The sequence below is a fragment of the Pempheris klunzingeri genome, chromosome 9 (assembly GCF_042242105.1).
Source record: "Pempheris klunzingeri isolate RE-2024b chromosome 9, fPemKlu1.hap1, whole genome shotgun sequence".
Taxonomy (NCBI): Eukaryota; Metazoa; Chordata; class Actinopteri; order Acropomatiformes; family Pempheridae; genus Pempheris; species Pempheris klunzingeri.
Window position 1 is genome coordinate 18,352,286 of NC_092020.1, and position 20,931 is coordinate 18,373,216.

The 20,931-nt window shown below is 37.2% G+C and overlaps 1 protein-coding gene across 1 annotated transcript in view; it reads right to left on the bottom strand.

Moving 5' to 3' along the window:
• The window catches only part of diaph2 (diaphanous-related formin 2), a 352,442-nt gene that overhangs the window by 122,790 nt on the left and 208,721 nt on the right, over positions 1-20,931 (bottom strand). The window contains exons 22-24 of the mRNA XM_070836524.1: positions 14,901-15,002; positions 11,976-12,215; positions 4,458-4,587 (exon numbers count right to left, since the gene is read on the bottom strand). Of these exons, the coding sequence (XP_070692625.1) occupies positions 4,458-4,587; positions 11,976-12,215; positions 14,901-15,002 (472 nt within the window). The remainder of the gene's footprint in view (positions 1-4,457; positions 4,588-11,975; positions 12,216-14,900; positions 15,003-20,931) is intronic.

Genomic DNA, 20,931 nt, shown 5'->3' on the forward strand with positions numbered 1-20,931 from the left:
GAAATAGGCAACTTATTTCAGAAGTGCTCATTGTTGTATTAGTTGAATATCACATAAGAGCCTGACAGTAGTCAATAAATGAAACAGTCACATGACTGTAATAAACTCATTCGAATGAAATGAATGGACGGCCGAACTGCCTACTTATGTACCTGCCTACCCACTTGCATGCTAGAAGTGCACCCCTTGCGCAAGACCAGTATTTTCCACAAGGCTAAAGCTAGCAAGCAAGTTGTTCTTGTTCTTGTGTTTATATGTGTGGCATTTAACAGAGTTGTTCATTTGTTAGACTGAAAAACTTGGAGAGGCTGTAAGTCAGCTGTTGTCCATGGATACCCGGCAACGGATGGTCTTCTAATCACTGTAGTGGACTTGACCTCCAGCAGTAACATTAGTCAGGTTAGAGCCTTGGAGAGGCTTTAAATGAAAGCCTTAAGGGAGGACGTGGGATATTTCCAGTTGGATACTCTCAAAATCTAGCTACTCTTTTTTGCTGCAGCTTCCGCTTTTGATTTGGAACAATATTATATATTACTATTAAACTATGTACTGTTTAAGAAAAAAATACATATTGATCTGGAGCAGGATCTATTGCTTCCATTTGTTGCCTTTTTCTCACTTTGAGAGTGTACACACAAGGAGTTGAGGATCAGTCTGTGCAAGTCCATCAAAATCAACACGTTGCACAACTGTTCTCCAGCGCACCATTGGTGTTTTCATATTCTTGGCTATCTTGGACATCCAAATATATTGTAAGCATGCTGTACTGGAGAGGAGCTGTACATGTCTCCAATTCTTATCTCAACAATGGTAAAAATGGTTCACATTGGTGTCAAGACTAAACTCAATACTGTACTCAGTATCAAGGTTAAAGATTCTAATGTGACAAAACATAATTCAAGCTGCAGTGATATATCTCTTCACAAGCTCGATTACTTAAAAAAGATTTGAAGTTTCTGAATGGCAGTGGTGTCTCTTGAGCAGCTCTTCACTGACAAGAAAAGTGATACTGTAGATGCTGGTGAAAAATACTGTCAAGTTCCTGTCCTTGTCCTGTTTTCCAGGTTGTAATTATTTTACTGCAGCAACCGATGCTTTTGGAAGAAAAAATAGAGCAGAATGTTCTTCACGTTTACTGATCTAAGGGCAAGACAGATCAACCATTTGTGTGCTTGCTTGTCTTTCTGCAGAGTAAAACATGTTGAAAAAAATACAGTTAATTCTAGAATTTAAAAGTCACCTGCTTTAACCACACAGAAATACATTTAATTTTATATTGAGTTTCAATTCCATAAAGGTGCTATATGACCTAAGGAAGCACTAAAAGATAATAATTTGCTTCTTAGCCCTTGGCCAAACTTTTGACCAGATTTCATTGAAGTTGTATGTTTTTTTTTTCCTTTTTTCTTAGATAAGCTGTTACCTTTGAAAAACAAAACCAACGACAAGAAATCAAAAACCCCTTGATGGAGGTAATTAAAGTTGGAAGGCAGTGTCACTGCCAAGAGGCCCAAATCAAAGAAAGCACAAGCCAAGTGCTGCTTTTATTGTATTGTATTATGTATTGTAATGTATTACATTTAGCAAGACCTCATTATATGACATTACATTTCATTGGCAGACTCTTTGTCCATAATGACTTATAATTACTGTATTATTGTAGAGTATTACTGTAACGGACCTTCGGTATGATTACTAAAATGTTTCCTTACATATTTTTAAGAGAAAACGCAATATGCCTCCACTAGCACTGCATCAAAGGACTGGTTAATTGCATGCAAATTATCTAGTAAGTAAAGTTCACGTCTACTTAACAAGTAGTCATTCTCGTTTTGTCAAAATGGCTTTCAAGCATTTTCTATGTCAATATGGTATAAAAATGGGGTTGATAAAAAGGCTATACAAGTTATACAACAACAGACATCAAATTAATTACTACCCAAAATTAATATGTTCCTAAATTTAATTTGGATGTAAGAACATTTTAAACTGGTAAAAGTTTAATGAAAACCAAACATACTCCTTTTATCAATATTACATACATACAATTATTTTCTGCTCAGTAAAGCCATGTGTCTACAGTGCATTGTTAAAACCATGGCCAATCTCTTTGTCCAGATCCTATCTGGAACATCTGCAGCTTGCTGGCCCTGCCTCCTTACATAATTATGTGGATTTTAATCAAAACTGACCTTGATACAGGTAGGCTTTGATGATAGCTGAATTCTAGGAGATAGTCTCCTTAGGGAACATCTCTACGTGCTGAACTTGTCTCAGTTAAAGTTAAACCCAAGCTTCCATTGGGACACTGAATCTCATGCTCCCAGGCTGAGGTCTATGGGTATACTGATTTCTGATGTAATAAGAGAGGTAATCATTTGGGGGGTTTTTTAGGTTTTTTTGGTGACTGAATGTAATCATAATTGTCTTGACTGTAGCGACCTACATATATTAGTTGTACCATTTTAGCAAAACATAAACTATTGTTAAATGACTGCAGTTAAATTTTCTCCAGTGATACATTTTTATACGAACTGATACATAGTAAGGTGGTAATTGACATCTGCATTAATTCAGCCTGAAAGTACTAAAGCTGGCTTTTATTGCTACCTGAAGCCATTATCACTAAATACTGTTGTAGGCCACTGGTCAAAAGATTGAATAATAAATAATGCAATTAACAATAATCAGCAATCACCCTTCATTTAAATATTTATAGGCCTGTCGTAAAACTCACAGAAACTCTGAATTACTGCAAGAAAAAGATATGCACCATTATGAATGGTGGTGAAAGTGGTGAAATAAAAACTGTGTCCAGACGATAGCAAGGTGGCAATCCAATTTCTTCTAAATTGTGCACTGGAGGAGTGAAAGACTGAAGCAGCCAATCAAGGCAGGGAAAATTATGATTTCTTGGGCAAATTATTTAGGCCTGATTGCACTTATCAATGCGGTACATTAATTGTACAACTTCTAACCATGGTAGATGGGCATTTGATTGCATTTGAATCCCTCACAGTGATGTCAGTGTCCGTTTAAGTCAATCCTTCCCACACATGAAATCAACAATCAGAAGTCACATGTCACTGTCCGATAAGTTTGTTCACATGAGCTGTATCACCCAAGATAATTCCTTCACCAATGACAAGATAATGAGAAGATTGATGATTAATGATTTGCAGTCTACTGTTCTACTTTATGTCATTTGGTTTTTTTTGTGATTTTATTGTGCTGGTATTATTATCCAAGTGTAAACATTGATTGTTATGTATATTTTTCAAAATGATGTCCAGGCAGAGTGGTAGTTGCCATGGTAAAACTTAATACTTTTCCAAATAAACAATAAGGATTCGTCAAATGGTGGCAGGTTAAATGAATCAGTAATAAGAATGTGGTACTTTATACATTTAAAACATTTCAGTCATTTAAGTCACTAGGCATTAAGTTGGAGGAAATTTGTTCCATCAGAAATCTGAGTGAAAACAAATGGCCTCTGATCACTGGTCCTTTGTGCCTCAAAGTAAATCTAATAAAATGGATTTTAGAGGCAGTGATTTCAGTTCTCATGTAACTATGATTAACATGTTAAAGGCACAGTAAAATATATGGAATAAAAATAAGTATTGCAAAGAAAGGAGTTTCTTCATGATACAAAAAAAGAATGGAGATTTAAAGAGTTGAAATGGTGTATTTTTTGAAGATAAAATCTCATATAAGACTGGCCTATTTAAAAATGGTAATTCTCTAACTGAACTAAGCAGACCTGTAGGCTTGTCAGCACTTTTAATGTCTCAAAATGTAAGTGTGCTGTTGCAATGAAAACCCTGTTTAATTGCATGTGATCATCAACAGTGAACAGTTTCTTGCAGTCCTAGTCCTTAAATAGCTCTTGAGGGTTTTGCGCATGACACATTTATTTACTGGTCTCAGTCAATTAACTGGCATCTCCTTCATTTCCATGAAATGACAAAGCTGATATTATTTAAAATTTGTGCTTATAGACATCTAAATATATACAGCGCATGAAGACTATTCAGTCCACTTACACAATGGCTGGCAGCCTCAGTCAAGTACATAATTAGTTGAATTAGATTAAATATCCAATTACGAGACTAACAAAGTAAATAAGCCTGCAGGGATTCCACCAAATGCTTAAGAACAGAATTAGAGTGGAATTAGTTTATTGACAGGCTGAATGACAGTGTGGTCAGACAAACAACTCTATTCCTGTCACAAAGGGAGAGTGCTCACTGCCATCAAGGGATCAAATAGATAAGTAAAGGGGGAAAGTTAAAAAAATATAGTGCAGGCTAAAAACTGCAATTCATTCATGGATGTCTTTTGGTAGTTAAATCGCCTCCGGTAAACATAGTGTATTTGTAAGCTGATGATGTTGGTACTATATGTGGGTAATATGATATTTGATGGTCTCAATACATTAAGACATAGAGACATACCTTTGCTGGCACTCTCCACATGCTCCAGTTCATCTGGAAACCTCAAAATCACTTCGTAACTCTCTTCACACTTGTCAGCCAGGAAATGAAGAAGTGTTGTATTCTGACCGATGGATTTGGTGTCTCGGAGCTAAAGAGAAACAACAGCAACAACAACAAAAAAAGAAAATACTGATTAGCCCGGGTTCTGACACTCACTTAGTTGTTACCACACAGCCTTATGGTTAGGGTGCATAACACTTGACGACCATGGTTCGCCTCCTGGATGGGAGGCATTTGTTGTATGTAATAAACAATGCGACTTTTTGTGATTTAAATTAGTTTTGACTTGAATGTCAAAAATACATTCAAGCATATATATCATGGTTTATCGGCCTAATTAAATCCATCTGTGTCTGCACGGTGCAACAACCATGGTTGCAAACAATTTTATGAAGCAAGTACAAAGTTTATTTATGGCATCTTGTGGGTACAGTACATGGCCACCAAGATAAAAGGGGACTGCATGTACTGTATTAGCCACCAGTTAATTGTTCAGTTAGTCTCCAGTGAAGGAAATACAGAATTAGATTGAGGCAGAATACAAGAGGATAAAAATGCACTATGATGAGACCAAAACATACTTTTGCATCCAATTACAGATGGCTACAAAAAACAGCCAAACACACACACATATACTGCACATACATTCATAAAATGATACCACACTCATGAGAATAAAACAATGAGGAAGTAACGTTTGTATGGAGGTACTGTATTGTGTGAGTATAAGAGTGTGTGTGTTTGTATGTGTACCTATAATCATACATAGAAACCAGAGTCTCCACATCAGTGCATAAGGAACTTGCTCCATATTCATTCCCCACCGTGATTGCCACGCTGTTCGAATGGCATGCTGGGAAAACTAATTAGCACAGCCTACCTCAGTGTACTCATACTGATAATATCCACGCTGTAAACAGCCTGTAGTTGGACATGCCCACACATGTGAACATGCAAATACACGAGTGCACATGCTCACATGCACACACACATTTAGGCAATAGTGAATTAAAACAATTACAGTCAGTCAGAGGCACATCCTCACCACCAACACAAGAACACACATACTTTCATTAGATGAAGATCAATCATTTGCTCATGTTGAGTAATCACAATTTAATTTCATGGACTTTAAATTTTAATTTGTTTATTGTTATACCCCAAACTGTCATTACAACACATAAAAGTGCATCTCTGGTATGCCGATTTAATCAGCGAATGAATATTAGTAATATGTAATAAAGGCGGGTTAAACTGGGAGAGGTAAAACACACATTTAGGGATTTGTGAATATTAACAAAAAGCACATTTCCTGAAACAATAATTATAAATACTGTGTCACAGGGGTACAGTATATATCTGTAAATTGTATATTATTGTCCATAGCCTCACTGAAAGAATGTGTTAATGATTTGGAGTGGAGTCTGCAACCTGAACTAATTTAGTGCCATACAGGAGAGGTGAAAGTGCAAACTGTGGGGTTTTCATTGAGTAGTATGTGTTGAGTTTTCACTGATCTACCCAAACTTCATATGTAACATAAGATGCACAAATCTAATGGAATCATCTGTACAGTATGACAAGCTCTTACCATTTTCAATTTCAAATAAACTTTGACTTTTAATTAAAAAACAAATCAAACAAATTATGACTAAAAATAACATGTTTAGCATAAACTCTGTGTGCTTTCAGCATTTATTCATTTTATTTTGTTTTATATTCCTTTTTGGGGCTCACGTGTCTGATCAACAACTTTTTGTAGCCTCCCTCTACACCCAAAAACTCTCTTTTTTGCCAGATCCATAAAAAGACCTGACAGTGTGGTTTTTCAACAAAAAGCTCAGGAAGACTACTACACTTTATGCTCAGTTCATTCTTGTCTTCATATTCTTTTTTTGACTGTTAGTTTAAGCAAGTTAAATGTCTTTAATATTTCTTCTTCTACTTGAGTATAACTTTCTGAATAGCATGGCTCAATCAAGAGATTTTTTTTATATTGCTATTACAGTGGGGCAAAAAAGTATTTAGTCAGCCACCAATTGTGCAAGTTCTCCCACTTAAAAAGATGAGAGAGGCCTGTAATTTTCATCATAGGTACACTTCAACTATGAGTAAAATCCAACTCCAAAACTAAAATCCAGAAAATCACATTTGGCCATAGTGGAGTTTGGAGTGTGACTGCTTGAGGTTGTGGACAGGTGTCTTTTATACTGATAACCAGTTCAAACAAGTGCCATTAATACAGGTAACGAGTGGAGGACAGAGGAGCCTCTTAAAGAAGAAGTTACAGGTCTGTGAGAGCCAGAAATCTTGCTTGTTTGTAGGTGGTAGGTGTAGGTTTTAACCAAATACTTATTTTACCGAGGAATTTACCAATTCATTTATTAAAAATCCTACAATGTGATTTCCTGGATTCTTTCCCCCCATTCTGTCTCTCATAGTTGAAGTGTACCTATGATGAAAATTACAGGCCTCTCTCATCTTTTTAAGTGGGAGAACTTGCACAATTGGTGGCTGACTAAATACTTTTTTGCCCCACTGTACGTATAGCTAAAGAAAAAGAGTTTATCAGCATAAATATACAATACAACTATGATTGATCAAGATTCATCAGATACATTGCTATCAACCAACATCAGCCTGATTTCAAGGACCACTTTGCAGCCCTTCTGCCTTAAGACGATGCTTGGAGCTGAAACAACGGCCGCTGCATTCTTAACTAAAACTTTCATCTGAGACGATGCTGCAAAAGTAGACAAAGTTTATCTGACTTTTATACAAGTTTTATGTGGGCTATATTGCTCTGTAGTCTTAAATTAATTATTCCCCTAATACCATGTTCTCTGGAAACTTTGAATTATTTCACACTTCAGATGTACTATTGTTAAATACGTAGTTTTGCCATTTAAGATCTTTTATTCATTTGTTTCTTATTATTCATTTCTTTTCTGTCATTATTTACTCGTTATTAATGCCTTATATTTTCAGTTATTTATAGATGTTTAGCTATAAATGAAGGTCTTGATTTAAATGCAAGATGTTGACTTTGTGGTTCCTGTAAAGTCCCTGTGAAGAGTTGACCACCACTGTTTATTGATGGGTGATTGATAAGACCTTTTTATTTTCCTTCTAAATGTAGGTTGTGCCTCATTTAAAGATCAAATTTTAATTTCTAATGCAAGACTAGATTGTATGGCAGTAGCAACTTTACTGAATTTTGAGTATGTTGTATGTATGATAAAAAGAGATTTTGTTGGTGAAGTAAAGGTAACATGTTATACTGAGGGTTTCTGTAAGGGCAGGGGGAATCCTAGATAAACCCAAGGTAATGATGCTATTTTCACACTAGTTTACATCAGGAATTCCAGCCAATGTAGCTTCAAGGTATCGTGAGAACTGCACCAGGGCTGTGGAGTATCTCTGGACAGGTTGTAGTGAGCTGATCTGTGTCCAAGTCTGAGGCCACTTTTAATCGTAGTCCATCCCTTGTCCCGGCCATTTCAAAGTTTGTGCTATCAGCTAAAAGTGAAAAAGGCTTTTACTATCAAAGCTCCTAAGCTTTGGAATGCTCTCCTTGTAGAGACTTATATACCTACAGTTTTACCTCAAATCTTTTCTTCAACACTACCAATATAAAATGCTTTTTTATACCTGCCATTTTTTTTACACTAGCTTACAATGTGTCTTATCCCATTATAATCTAATGGTGTGACTGGATGGAGTGTGTATAAATGCTACTCCTTCAAACAAATCTGTTTATTTGAAGTAAATGGAAAAGCGCTGCTTCATTACTGCGTTGCTGAAAGCAAATTCTGAACAGTGATATGATTCAGGCTTTCATAACAAATTGCCTTGAGGTAGTATTATTCCAAATCCCTTACTAGTTAGTACCGTACATTCCAATACATTAAGCACTCATAGAAAATAAACATAGAAAATAAATAAATAACATAATAATAAAGCAATAATAGAAGAAGTGGTGGTGGGAATATAAAACCCTCACACTAACAGAAGGATTGTCTGCTCTTGGTTAATCAATTAAACTTTTGCAGATGGAGCTTCAACACAGGGAAAAACACTGAATACTTGCTCTACTAATTACATATTATACTGTATTAGAAAAGGTAAAAGTACTTAAATTGTATAAATAGAAAAGCATTCAAGACCACTGGTGAGAATGAGTTCTATGAATACAAGAGACATAGTAACGTAAAGTCTTTCATATGTTGCGGACATGAAATGTGTATTGGAACTGGAAATTGTTACAGCTGATGAAAATGTTGTATTTTGAAAGCAGGACACAAAGTCACACAGATGTTGGGTATATGACTCCCTGTTACCAAGTGAAGTGCCTCACAGTTAGCCTGTTCTGTTCAACCTAACTTTAACACAAATCATTGCCATGTGGTCTTTAATTATTAAGCAGAGCCTGTAGAAGTGTTTTTTCCCTCAGTGAAACCCAAGAGAAATAATATTTCTTTGTTTTGACTCAGACGACTTTACCCACTTGCTCAAGATATTTTTCTAAAGTCTTGATTGTAATGCATATTTTTATCCAATTAAAATATTTTCTTACGATACAGGTATCCTTTGAAATATATAGTAAAAAAAAATCCTATCATGTAATTTAGAAGCATTTCCCCCTAAACTATGGTGACCTGACACCCACATTTTCCCCACTGTCCTTGGAAAGCCAAAGTTTAGCTTGCTGAACATATATGACCAGGCTGGTTCCCAGAAGATTTGTGTGTCCTTGGCAGGACAAGGGGCTGTAGTGGAGGGCTCAAGGTGAAAGGCGAAGGTGGGTCAGCCTATGCCCTTCCCCTTGCTACTCACTCCTATTGTCAACCTCCTCCTCCCTGATGAGCCCATTAGGTACCCTAGACCTGCCACCCAGGGGGCCATTTACTTGATTGACTAAAGTGAGAAAGCAGAGTTTTTTTCTTGTCCATCTATAATGGCCCAATCAGCCCCCTGAGGCATTACCAGGCTCTACAGTGACACTCCACACTGATTCAGTCAGCTTGCAGGAACACGAAAGGCTGGATTCACCATACAAAAGTCCTTTTCACACCTGCAGGATTGCTGGCTTCAAACATGCGTGTAAGGTGGTGGTTTATATCATTCACACTCAGGTCTTCCACATGGAAAAATCCCATGTTGAGTGTAATCATTTGACATGACGAATCCATTTGAAATTATCATTTAAGATGGAGCATCTTTTTTCTCTTTTCAGTAGTAGCACTGCTAAAGAACAGCAAAGAGCTTGATAATAATGACACCAAAAATAAAAACGCTATAAAAGCTCACACAGGCTGCCTATAAGATGAATTTTGCAACTTATTTTGGATGTTTATCCTCACAGTTTGATTGCCAACCTTAGGCAATACTGAGAGGAGGCTTGTCCCTGCTTCATCAGCCCCATGAGTTCTCAAAGCACTCTGTAGGCTGCCCAATAAATATTCTCATCAGTGTCATGATCAGTTAGATAAGCCGTTAAATGCTGTTGCCTATGCTACATGGCACTTCTGTGCCAAAGCCACTTTAAAGGGACAAGACACTGAAGTACATTTTTGGCTCTCGATAAAATCCTAATTTGTTCAAATTTGTTGATTTAGGAGACATACCTGTTTTGCTGGATCTTTCCTGTAAGCAGTTGGCATGAAATGAAGTTGAATATTTGGGGCAACTTGGCTGATTCTTTTTAAGCATTGTGCATGTGGCCATGTTTCAGAGAGGGTTTCCCTTTTTTCCTCTCTTTTTCTTTCCATAACATGTAGCATATCATTATATCACTATACATTTGTATCAAGACTCAGTGTTTTTAAATCCCGTTATGACCATCAATAGAAAGGTCACTGCTAGACTTCTGACTTCAACTAAAAAATGTGTCACATTACACTAATATATGCATATAATAATATATATGAACAACTTTCTTTCTACAACTTCCTTCTTTTGGAGCCACCTTGCTTTTGTTGTTTAAGTTCTTTTTAAAATCCAAGCTTAAACCCTTGTTGTCATTGTGGCATAACTAACTCCAGCTTAATCTACCGTGGGGTTGATCGTCTCTTCTCATACCTTACCTTAAGGACTCTTCCTCTCAGAGCACAATGTAGGAAAGCCTCTTGTCTCACTGCCTGAGTGATGAAAGTTTGAGCGTGTGTGTGCAGACAAACAGATCTGCTTTTTAAGAGCTTGCTTGTGCTTAGTATAGCTGTGTGTGCATGGCTGCCAGTCCACTCTTTCACACCTTTCCATGCTGTGATTTTACCTGGCAGTGGACACAAATGCTGCCTTTTTCTGGCTTTAGTGCCACTGTGCCCCATGCCTCATCATGGTTTTGCTATTTGTTGTACTAAAACACTTTTCATTTGATTGTTGATCACCTAGTCTCTGTCAAATCCTTTGAGGGATGCTCTTTGAGAGGCTTAAGTGAATTACTTGCCATGGCATCTGTTTACTCAGAGTCTGACTGGTAGTAATGGACTTGCATCTATCTATCTATTTTCAAAGTATGATACAATTACATCTCAATGAATGTCAAATAAATCTGTGATGCATAAAAAGTAGAGCTGTATAAGAAAGATGTAAATAACTATGTATGTTTATGTAGTTAGAGTTATAAAGATCATCAGTGTATGATGATGCCATATGTATTCTACCTTGACTGTGAGGCTGGAAATCTCCAAGATGGTGGAATGACTAACCTGATGCCTCTTTTACACAGCGTGTTGAACGCAGGAACATTGTGCCGTTATTCTACCGCGCCATCTGTATAAATTTACTAACATGGAATAGAAAGGCTGCCTTTAAGCTGGCAGCAGAGGTAGTAACAAAGCCGAATCGACATCCATGTAGAAAGAATGAACCAGCACGATGGGACAGGGGGGTGTTTTACACGTGTTGTTGATATGTGTTACACATCACGCCTCTTTTAGAAGAGATTATGCAGGCATAATGAAGGGTCTTCTTTACAGCAGTAATGCTGTGTAAAAAGAGCTTAACTCGATTTGGTAAGCAGAAATCTTCTACTACTTCCTGTCTTCTAAAATCACTTGACTCCTCTAACAATATGTACTCACTTGCTATGTTCTTTCTCTCCTTCCATCCTTCCCTATCTCTCTCGCTCCATCAAAAAACAAATAAAAACAAATAGCCCTTTGCTATGAACTTCTGTAAACTTCGTGCACCGGAGATACTGTGACATTTCAGGTGGTCAGGTGAAATATGAAAGCAAGTGTGATGCTAGACTGATTCCCTAAAGCTTCTTCTTGATCTACTGGGAACCTTTTACATTGTTTTTGGACAAAAGTGACTTCCAAATATCTTATCATGTACTAATATATGATTGGAGGCAGTAACATTAATTTATAGTAAGACCCAATTTCCTACCATCAAAAATCAAATCAAGAATTTCAGAATCACCTTTTTTGTTAAAAAATGTTCATGTTGTGGGCTGTGGTTGTGTGTTACCTTGCAGAGGAAGTTGATGTTGAAACCAAATGTCTGGGCATTCCTTGAGCCAGCATTCATGTAATTCCCAACCAGCAACACCAACTCCAGGAGTTTACTAAAGCCTTCACTCTTCTTCACCTCCTCACAGGCAAATGTCACATTCATGATGTCGGGCCGGATGTTATTGACCTGCTCCTCAAACGTCAGCTTGAACAGAATGCCATTGAGACGTGGTCGTAGGAGTTTAACTGAACTCATCTGAGGGTATGAATTTAACAAAAAAAAGAAAGAAAGAAATAATGTAAGTAGTTGACATTGCTTAAAAATAGCTCCCCTGTTCTATAGTGAGAGCAGCCCAACATTGCCTCCTGCAACCAATGATAGCCATTTTGAAATTGACCTATGCAGGCAGGGAAATCATGCTGGCTTGTTTTCAATAACAAAGAATAAAATAAATTACATTTTTCTTTTGCTGTGTTGGCAATTCCACAAACCTTTACACCCTCTTTAAGAGGTTGATTCAAAAAAGGCAAATTTTTCCATGCAAAATGACACAATATGAGAGGAGTGAAGTATGCCACCTTACTCCAGTACTATATAAACGACACTTGCTGGCCAGTGCACTTGTTAGACAAATAAGGTGCATCTATCTATGAATAACATTTACTTGCATAAAGGCACAAAAATGTATATCATGGTTCTGAACCATGTTCCTCACAAGCTCAGATATTTTGAAAATATTTTGATATAAGTTTCTACCATAGGTTTCATAATGTAATAAGCAAATTCAGGGAATAAATTATATTATGTATATATAAATTATATGGATTATATATAAGTTACAACACCTCGCTATGACTGTCATGTTGAATCTTCAGTGTAATTACAGCTGTGACTACTTTTAATGAACTGAAAATCAACTACCCTCCTTAGAAAATGGGACTACCCTCTTTCCTGTCTCCCACCTGACTTTCATATGGACAAAGAATCCCCCATTAAACAATTTGTCATAAATAATATAACAGCCTCAATCAATACTTGTGGGCTTGGGAGTGAAATCACTGAAGCCAGACACAAACGAAAGAAAAAAATAGCTGTGAAAATGGGAGGGAATTAAAACAAATAGGGTTTTGGCTGTAAGATATGTGGCAAAGCAGCAACCACAGACAAATTCTACAGATTGCTGCATAATCTGGTGCTTGAAGGCAACCTTCAGATCCAGCCCATAATTTTTCATTACTGCTCAAATTTATTCATGTGTATGGGCAAGTTGTCTATCAAACACCCCTCTCCCCACACACCAACATTCCCACCCACCTCAGTTCCTTGCACACACACACACACACACACACACACACACACAAACACTCCTCCCCTCTACTTCATTTGGATTGATTTGTATACAATAAGGAGAAATCACAATGAAAGTGAGCACACATTGGTGACAGTTCTGGCAGAGAAAAGCTTGAACATGGCTTATTTCCCGGGGGAACTAAATAGCTCTGCATTGAGGAGCTACTTCATCAGTGAGGAGGCATATGATCACAAAATTGGTGAGATCATGAGGGAAATTGCCACCCTCTGCTTCATTACATCTCCTAAAAGACATAGGCAAAAATGCCTCCAACGAATAAAGAGAATAGCAAGGGAGACGGGGCACGTCTGTGACCCGCGGTTTTTATTGAACATTTATTTTGTAAAACTGTGTAATGCAACTCTATGGTCTTGTTGTAAAGTTAAGTTTAAAGGTAACACTTCCTTTTACAGTTGCCTACAGTCCTGGGTATTCACTTGGTAAATGGATGGCAAGAGCAGTTAATTAAAAAGTAATTACGGCTGTAACTAAGTGGAAAGGTCAGAACAGCTTGATGATGTACTTTCCTTCTTGTACAACTGATTTACAGTACAACTCTGCCTTTTCAATCATCCTCCACTCCATATGGAATTACAGGAGGAACACAGGCCAGTGTGAAAAGGTAGTACATAGCTGACTCACCTCAAGATCTTATCATGTGTTAAAAAACAGGTACACACACATTTTAAAAAAATTTAATTATGCAAATCATATAGAAAAAAATGTGTCAAATTGCATATTGCCCCTTAAATGTTCACCTATTTAATAACGCCTAGCATTACTTGCTAACAGTACATGTTTTTCTGGTGAATAACTAGTTCTTTTGATGAACTCTCTGAAGGCTACACCTCTAGTTCACAATGTTACCCACAGCATTATTTATCTTATTTCTGGAAAAGATAGAAATTTAGCTAATCACTGTGGACTGATTAGAGATTGGGATCCATCACCAAGCTTTCTCACTACAGCAGCATGCTTTTCAAAGAACTTTATTACAGACAGGATTCATAGCCTTAGGGTATGATTTTATCATGAGACAACACTGACAGTCGATGTCAAACGTATGACTCTGACTGAATTCTTGATGCTGAATTCTAATCAAAAATGATTGAACTGTTCTTTGCTAGTGTTAAAAGTCCTTTTTAAAAATCATAGCTTCTGTCATTTGGAAGTCGAGTTACCAAATTTGGACTTTTTTTGTATCAAATATGCCCTTTTTGTTAAATTGTTAAATGTTTTATTTAAACATTACTGCAACTCTCAAGGATGTATCCCTCAAATTTATACACTTCTTAATTTACTAGTCCATGGTAAAGCATCATCCAATCAGCAATTCACCATAAAAAATGTGTATGAACCAATGCTAGAGGAAATGCTAGAGGTAGACAGACAGAAGTGTAAAAGTGCAGTGTATGTATGTGAGTCTGTGTGAGGTATAGTCAGACAGAAAGAATGAGTAATGAATAAAAAATTGAATTTCTCAACTGTGCATGCTTGCAAGGGTTTGACTATAGCAGACTGGGAGTACGATTGTGCATACTGTGTGTCCTCTTGGGGCGATCCAGTAGTCACCAGGAAATTATACTCACCACAATGCCAAACTGCTCCGACTCCACTAGCTCTTCATATTCACCCTTTAGTTCCGCCAGTGCACTCAGCTCTTTCTGCTCTGGCAGGTTCTTTATCAGGTTCTACAAATGGGAGAGCACACATAAACACAGACACACGCAAACACACACAGAGCTACTGTTAATGCAAATCTCATTTTCTGTCCATGTCAGGATAAAAATCACCTCACAGACAAGGATGACTGGGTACCTTACACAGTAGAAGGAGAAAAGAGTCCATAAAAGCAAAGTTGCTGAGTGTGTTCCTATTTAACTTACCTGGTTGGCTAACAGTTTGAAAAACAACTTTTCATTGACATACAGCTTATTCATATCAGACAGTACAAGCATTAAATTAACATGTGCCCTACTGATAGGGTTATATGGAAAACTTCCATTCAGTTCTGACACTGCCAAAGAAAAAATTTTTCATCCAATATATCTATTTTTTTTTTATATCTATCTTTTTATTACAAGATTTACAAGATTTTAATCAAAATTCATAGAGGTTTGCTGATGGTCTGGTAGGAGGATGGGTGGATAAGTTCACATAATCACTGCTCACTGCTGGTGTCTTACTGCGACAACGGTAGCCCTTAGCCAATTACCGAACATGTCAGGGACCTTCAGATAACTGACCTTCTACTGTATAATTCACATCACCTTGCAATCGTCTTAAAAGTACATGCAAAGGGGTTGCTATTAATTCGCTACTTTTCTGCTAAATTTCTTGTGCAGAATTAGAAAAAAAAAAGATGATGCGGCTGGTGGTGAGGTTGAGGATTAAGATGGAGATGAGGAAGATAATGGGTGGGTGGCTGTGTTTTCTGTAAATGTTAATTGTTTGTGTGAAGGTCGCCAAGTTAATAAAATTGACCACAGCGACTTTTCCCTCTTTTTCTCAGAGGAGAAGAAGAGGAAGAGGTGCCCTTTCCAGGTCTTCACAAAGCTTCCTTCCTCATTAGCTCATCAAATTTATTCAGTGGGAGCAGACTGGCGCAGGGTCACATGGCCAGATGGGAACCTAGAGACGGAAAACAGAGATACTGCTACTGGGCCACTGGCCTGGCTGACCACTCTACAGACCTCAGCAGCTATCGCAGGCATCACAGCCAGAGTTTACTGCCCACTAATGATGACATCTCTGTCCTTCCCTTGGGGAATTCAGCAATATAAAAAGTGAGCCATAATGCAGCCCTGGCATTCCTGTTTGGGAGGGAGCCATTATATCAAATGTTGCTTGCTATTGCTGAAGCTCCAATTAGGGTGTGCGGCAAGCAATGGTGCCATGATAATGAAGGCTTTTGATCATATCAGCAGAAGTAGAAACGATTGTTCATGATATAAAAAATGGAAAAAAACATAGTTGTGTAATTGGATTTGTAAGTATAGATTTACATTGCAGTTAGGATAACTGTATTTTTAAACCTGGGCCCCATTTTTACATATTTTGGGTTCAAAATGAGTGGTAGGATAAAACATTTTGGATATAGTCAAGTAGATTGCAAGTAGTTTTGTTTAAGCTGTTATATTGTGGGGCTCAACGCCACCAGACACCATTGACCATATTGATGTAATTTTAGACAGGAATTGATGGTCTACTGCTGTCTCGACCAGTTAGTTAGCTTGAATAATTTTGTGACTTTGGTGATAAAAGGTTTGTTCGTATTGAGCAAAATATCTGTGTAAAATACAATAACACAACCAATCTGATTGAGACAGACGTAGGCCAGACACTCCCTTGTGGTGCTAGGTTTAATGGCTATTTTTGTCAATGGAGTCTGGTTTGAATAGCAATAATCTGAGCCTGTCATTACCAAAAACCACTTTTGGTGAACGTACATTAATCTCTGGACGATTACATTACAGTCATTGTAGCTTGTTACAGTCACAGCTGCTGTAGGAGGCAATCTACTGGACCAATTCCAAAACTGTTTGTACTTACCAGTCATTTTAAACCCAAAATATGTATTAAAAAAAAGGCCCAGGTTAAAAAATACCAGCGTTATCCTTTAAATGATCCCGGCGCACACATTTTGTCCGATTTTGGTTCACATCAACGGATACACTAATGTTGCTATTCACTCCTGACCTTTCATAAACAAATGATTGATGATGTGGTTTCATATGTCTAATGACTTTTTCATAAAGATGTGCCAAAAGAAAAATAACATAATTCTGAAACATCAAGATTGATCCTATTCCCACAGATGTGTAACTATTATATAATAAAAAAAATAAAACTTTGCAAGTGTACCAGAGAGCACAACAAAGAAATTCTTCTCTTGAACTCTAAAGGACATTAGTAGCTGGATTAGTAACAAAGTTGTCCTTGACAATGTATCATTGGTTCTGAATGAAACAGCATCAACAACGCAGCAAACCATTCATACATTCCAATAGCTATCGCTAATACAGTGGTAAATCCGATTATATAGGCTATTCTTCTCTGGCAATGCTTCCTGAGCAGACTAATAATTAAGGGTATGTTTTCACATTTGTACAGTAAGTTTTTTACAGTGCCTTTCCAATTGAGTTTGGTCTGGTTTGGCATAGTAAAGAAATGAAGGAAACGTGTCCTCAATGGTCTAGTGGTTACTGAATGTATTTCAGTCCATTTCTAATATCATGCATTTCCTTCTGGAGTTTGCATGTTCTCCCTGTGCTTGCTTGGGTTTGCTTGGTGACTCTAAATCATAGGTGTGAGTGTGAATGGTTGTCTGTCTCTATGTGGTGGCCCAGTGATTGACTGGAGACCATTCCAGGGTGTACCCTGCCTCTCGCCAAAAGTCACCTGGGACCCTGACAGATAAGCGGTATAGGTGATGGATGGATGGATGGATGGATGGATGGATGAATTGATGGATTTCCTTCTACAGTGAAGCAATGTTTAATACAGTGAAGAACACAGAAATCCATAGCAACATATAAAAACATAGACACACGCAGACTAAGACCATCCTTGAATTTTCCATTTCTGAAGTGGAGGCTTTTGTAATTACATTGGCAGTGGATTTAATGTTTTGAAAGAGGTGAAATTATTCAACGTATTTAACATTTCAAAACACGACAGTTGAATATATCAGAAAAACACTGAAGACTAGATAATAGAAAATCAAATCCACCTTGTGCTTGTCATTTCATTTGTCTGTCATCTTGTTAATTATTAGAAACCCCATAGAGCACAATTGACACAAAGGCAGCACCATATGTGTGGCAATGTGGGAGACTGGGTGATGATGCTGGGCCAGACTCCTCACCACAGGCCACCAGACACACGCAGCAGTCTAGGAGAGATTACTGGAAGTATGCTAGCAACGCTACACATTCATTTACTGCTTTGGGCAAAGATGAAGGCGCTATATATCAGCGCACTTGCCAAGATACAGCAATCCACCAATACAACAGCACACACTGACAACAAATTTTGATTTTTCAGGTTAAAACTTCTTAAATCCTGCTTAGCCTTTGTCAAAAATAAAAACATTGTTTGTACAAATGTGTGAAAAAAGTTAATATATTCCATAATTGAAGAATGTGTACTGTGCATTTGCTAGAAAATAAAAACACATTTTATGATTAATTTAGTGAAGGTATGCATTAGACTGCTGATATGAGTGCAAAATGAGGCTATGGGAATGCAATGTTGTCATCATCATTATGTAAACCAACAAAAAATGTCCCCAAGAATGTTATGACTGAATTCATCAACAGAAAACATGTTGACTGCACTTAGTAAAAGTAAAAACAGTACAACCAATGTACATAGATTCCTTTTTACTATTGTTCTCCTTTCAATAGGTATTTTTTCTTTGTCTCCCCCAAAATGTTATCAGGGTCTGTGGGTTTCAGTTGCCACATTCAGACAATAGTCATAGCCTTCATTTCTAGATGTATTATTCCTCTGCTGACTGTCACAGCTCAAATTCGTCTCCATCTCAAAGTTCCAATAGTGTATATTTCTATGCATATTTTTATCTGGCAAAAAAGTGCATTTAAATACATGTTTCACCTGTCAATCAACCACGTGCTCTGTTTGACATTATAATCAATAATCTGTGTCAGGGACAGCGGTAATCCAATAAGACATGCACTAGCACAATTTATTTCCATCAGTGTGAAATCAAGTGAATACACAATCCATGACTGCCTGTCAAAATGTGTTGGATTTCAGTTTAAAGAACAACCATGACATTAATGTGTTGACAATTGTTTTTGGTAGTTATCCTATTCTGAAACAGATTAGGGCATTATTGCACACAATGCTCAATCAATTTCTAACAGATTTGCAGGTACGGGTCAATGCAAGGACACTGAAAAAAATCTCACAACACTGTCAGTGCTTGTCAGTGTCAGCGTACATTTACAGTATACAAAAAAAATAATTCCTCAACTGCTACCCAGACAGTGAAAGGTCTGTAGCTGAACACTGGAAGCGGTTGTGATGGTAAAGGAGAGTTTTAAAGTAATGAGATACAGGTTATGGTTCTCTAAACATTTGTAGAATATGACAGTATCTGTAGGGCTTTCACTTCTATACTTTGATCCCTGCTGCTGTCAACTAGCTTCCAGTGAATCAAGTTCACAGTTTAACAGCACCCCTGAGCCCATGGCAAGTTAATACAGTTCAAAAGGGGGTATTAGGCAAGTATTAAGCATAAATTTAACCGTACAGTTTACAGCAGTGCATGTTGTTAAAAACAGCATGTGTTAATGTAGTGCTGATGTAAAAACGCTCAGAAGCTTGGATATTCAGAATACAATGATTGTCTGTAAAAGGTTGCTCTACTCCACGTATGGAATCGAGGAGAATTTCGGGACAATGATAGTAAAATGATGTATACATTTGCAAATATGATATTGTGCCAAAATGAACGTTATGCCAAAATGAATTGTTTCTTTCATAATTCCTTGTAACATTTGTAACATCTGCCACATCTACTTCATGACACCAACCTTGTGAAATATACTTGGAGCACAGAGAGCACATTCCCAATAGTCATGTCAAAATGTTAAAGAAAACCAAAAAGCCTTGTAGTCTGAGACATGTCAATCGATAAAGCTTTTCTCAGAGCAATCAAGTCTTTATTAAGCTGGGTTAAGTAAAGGAGAAAGGGGGGAGAATCACCTGATGTCTAAAAGATGATCTGAGTAAACTGTGTTCCTCTCTACAAGGCCTATGGGAGGTCTACAACAAAAACAGAAGAGGAGCCATGTCTGCCATGTGCTTGACAGATGTGATTTTCTCCTTTTAATTGATTTTCTCCTCAATTTTGGGAGACAGAGAAACATGTGGTATTCTGCCCAAGCTTTGTGATGAAGAGCAACATGGGACTGCCATCTCCCTGCCGTGACACCTCAGCAGGCTCCCTACCTGGCTCATGGAAAATCAGTGAAGACTTCAGTTTGAATCAATAACAAAATAATAGACAGAAGACAAGAAAACTTCTCAACATTCTACAAGCCTTACTTCTTAAACCAATGCTTGACAGTTCCAAAAAGACATTATGTGGAATTTCAAAAGTTCTTTTTTTTTTGTTTTTCTTTTTTCAAACTAAGCTTAAGAGTCAAAGAGAAAAAAAAGTTACTTTGCACAATAGTTTGTGGGTGTAGACAGCTTCCATCTCAAACAAAAGGTTACTACCACAGAAGTGGAGACTGAATATGTGGAACAAAGGCTATCAAGTTGTGTTTTTGTTTACGAGAATGGGGACAGTTTTGACAGATAATGCTCAGTAAAATTGAGTGCAATTCCTCTTACTTGTAATACTTTTTACCTGAATATTTTCATTTTTGCAAAAACAAAATTCAACATCTGTTTTATTTCAAGTTATGCAATATAAACGTACTGCAATTCAATGTAAAGCATTTACAACTATAATACAGGTTTTATGCGAAAGACATTTTCAACTTTTAACCTCAACAATTAGAAGATAACTTACAAGGGAAAACAAAGAACAAAAAACAGCAAATCTTGTCTCACAGGTAAATATTAAACAATGAACATCAGTCA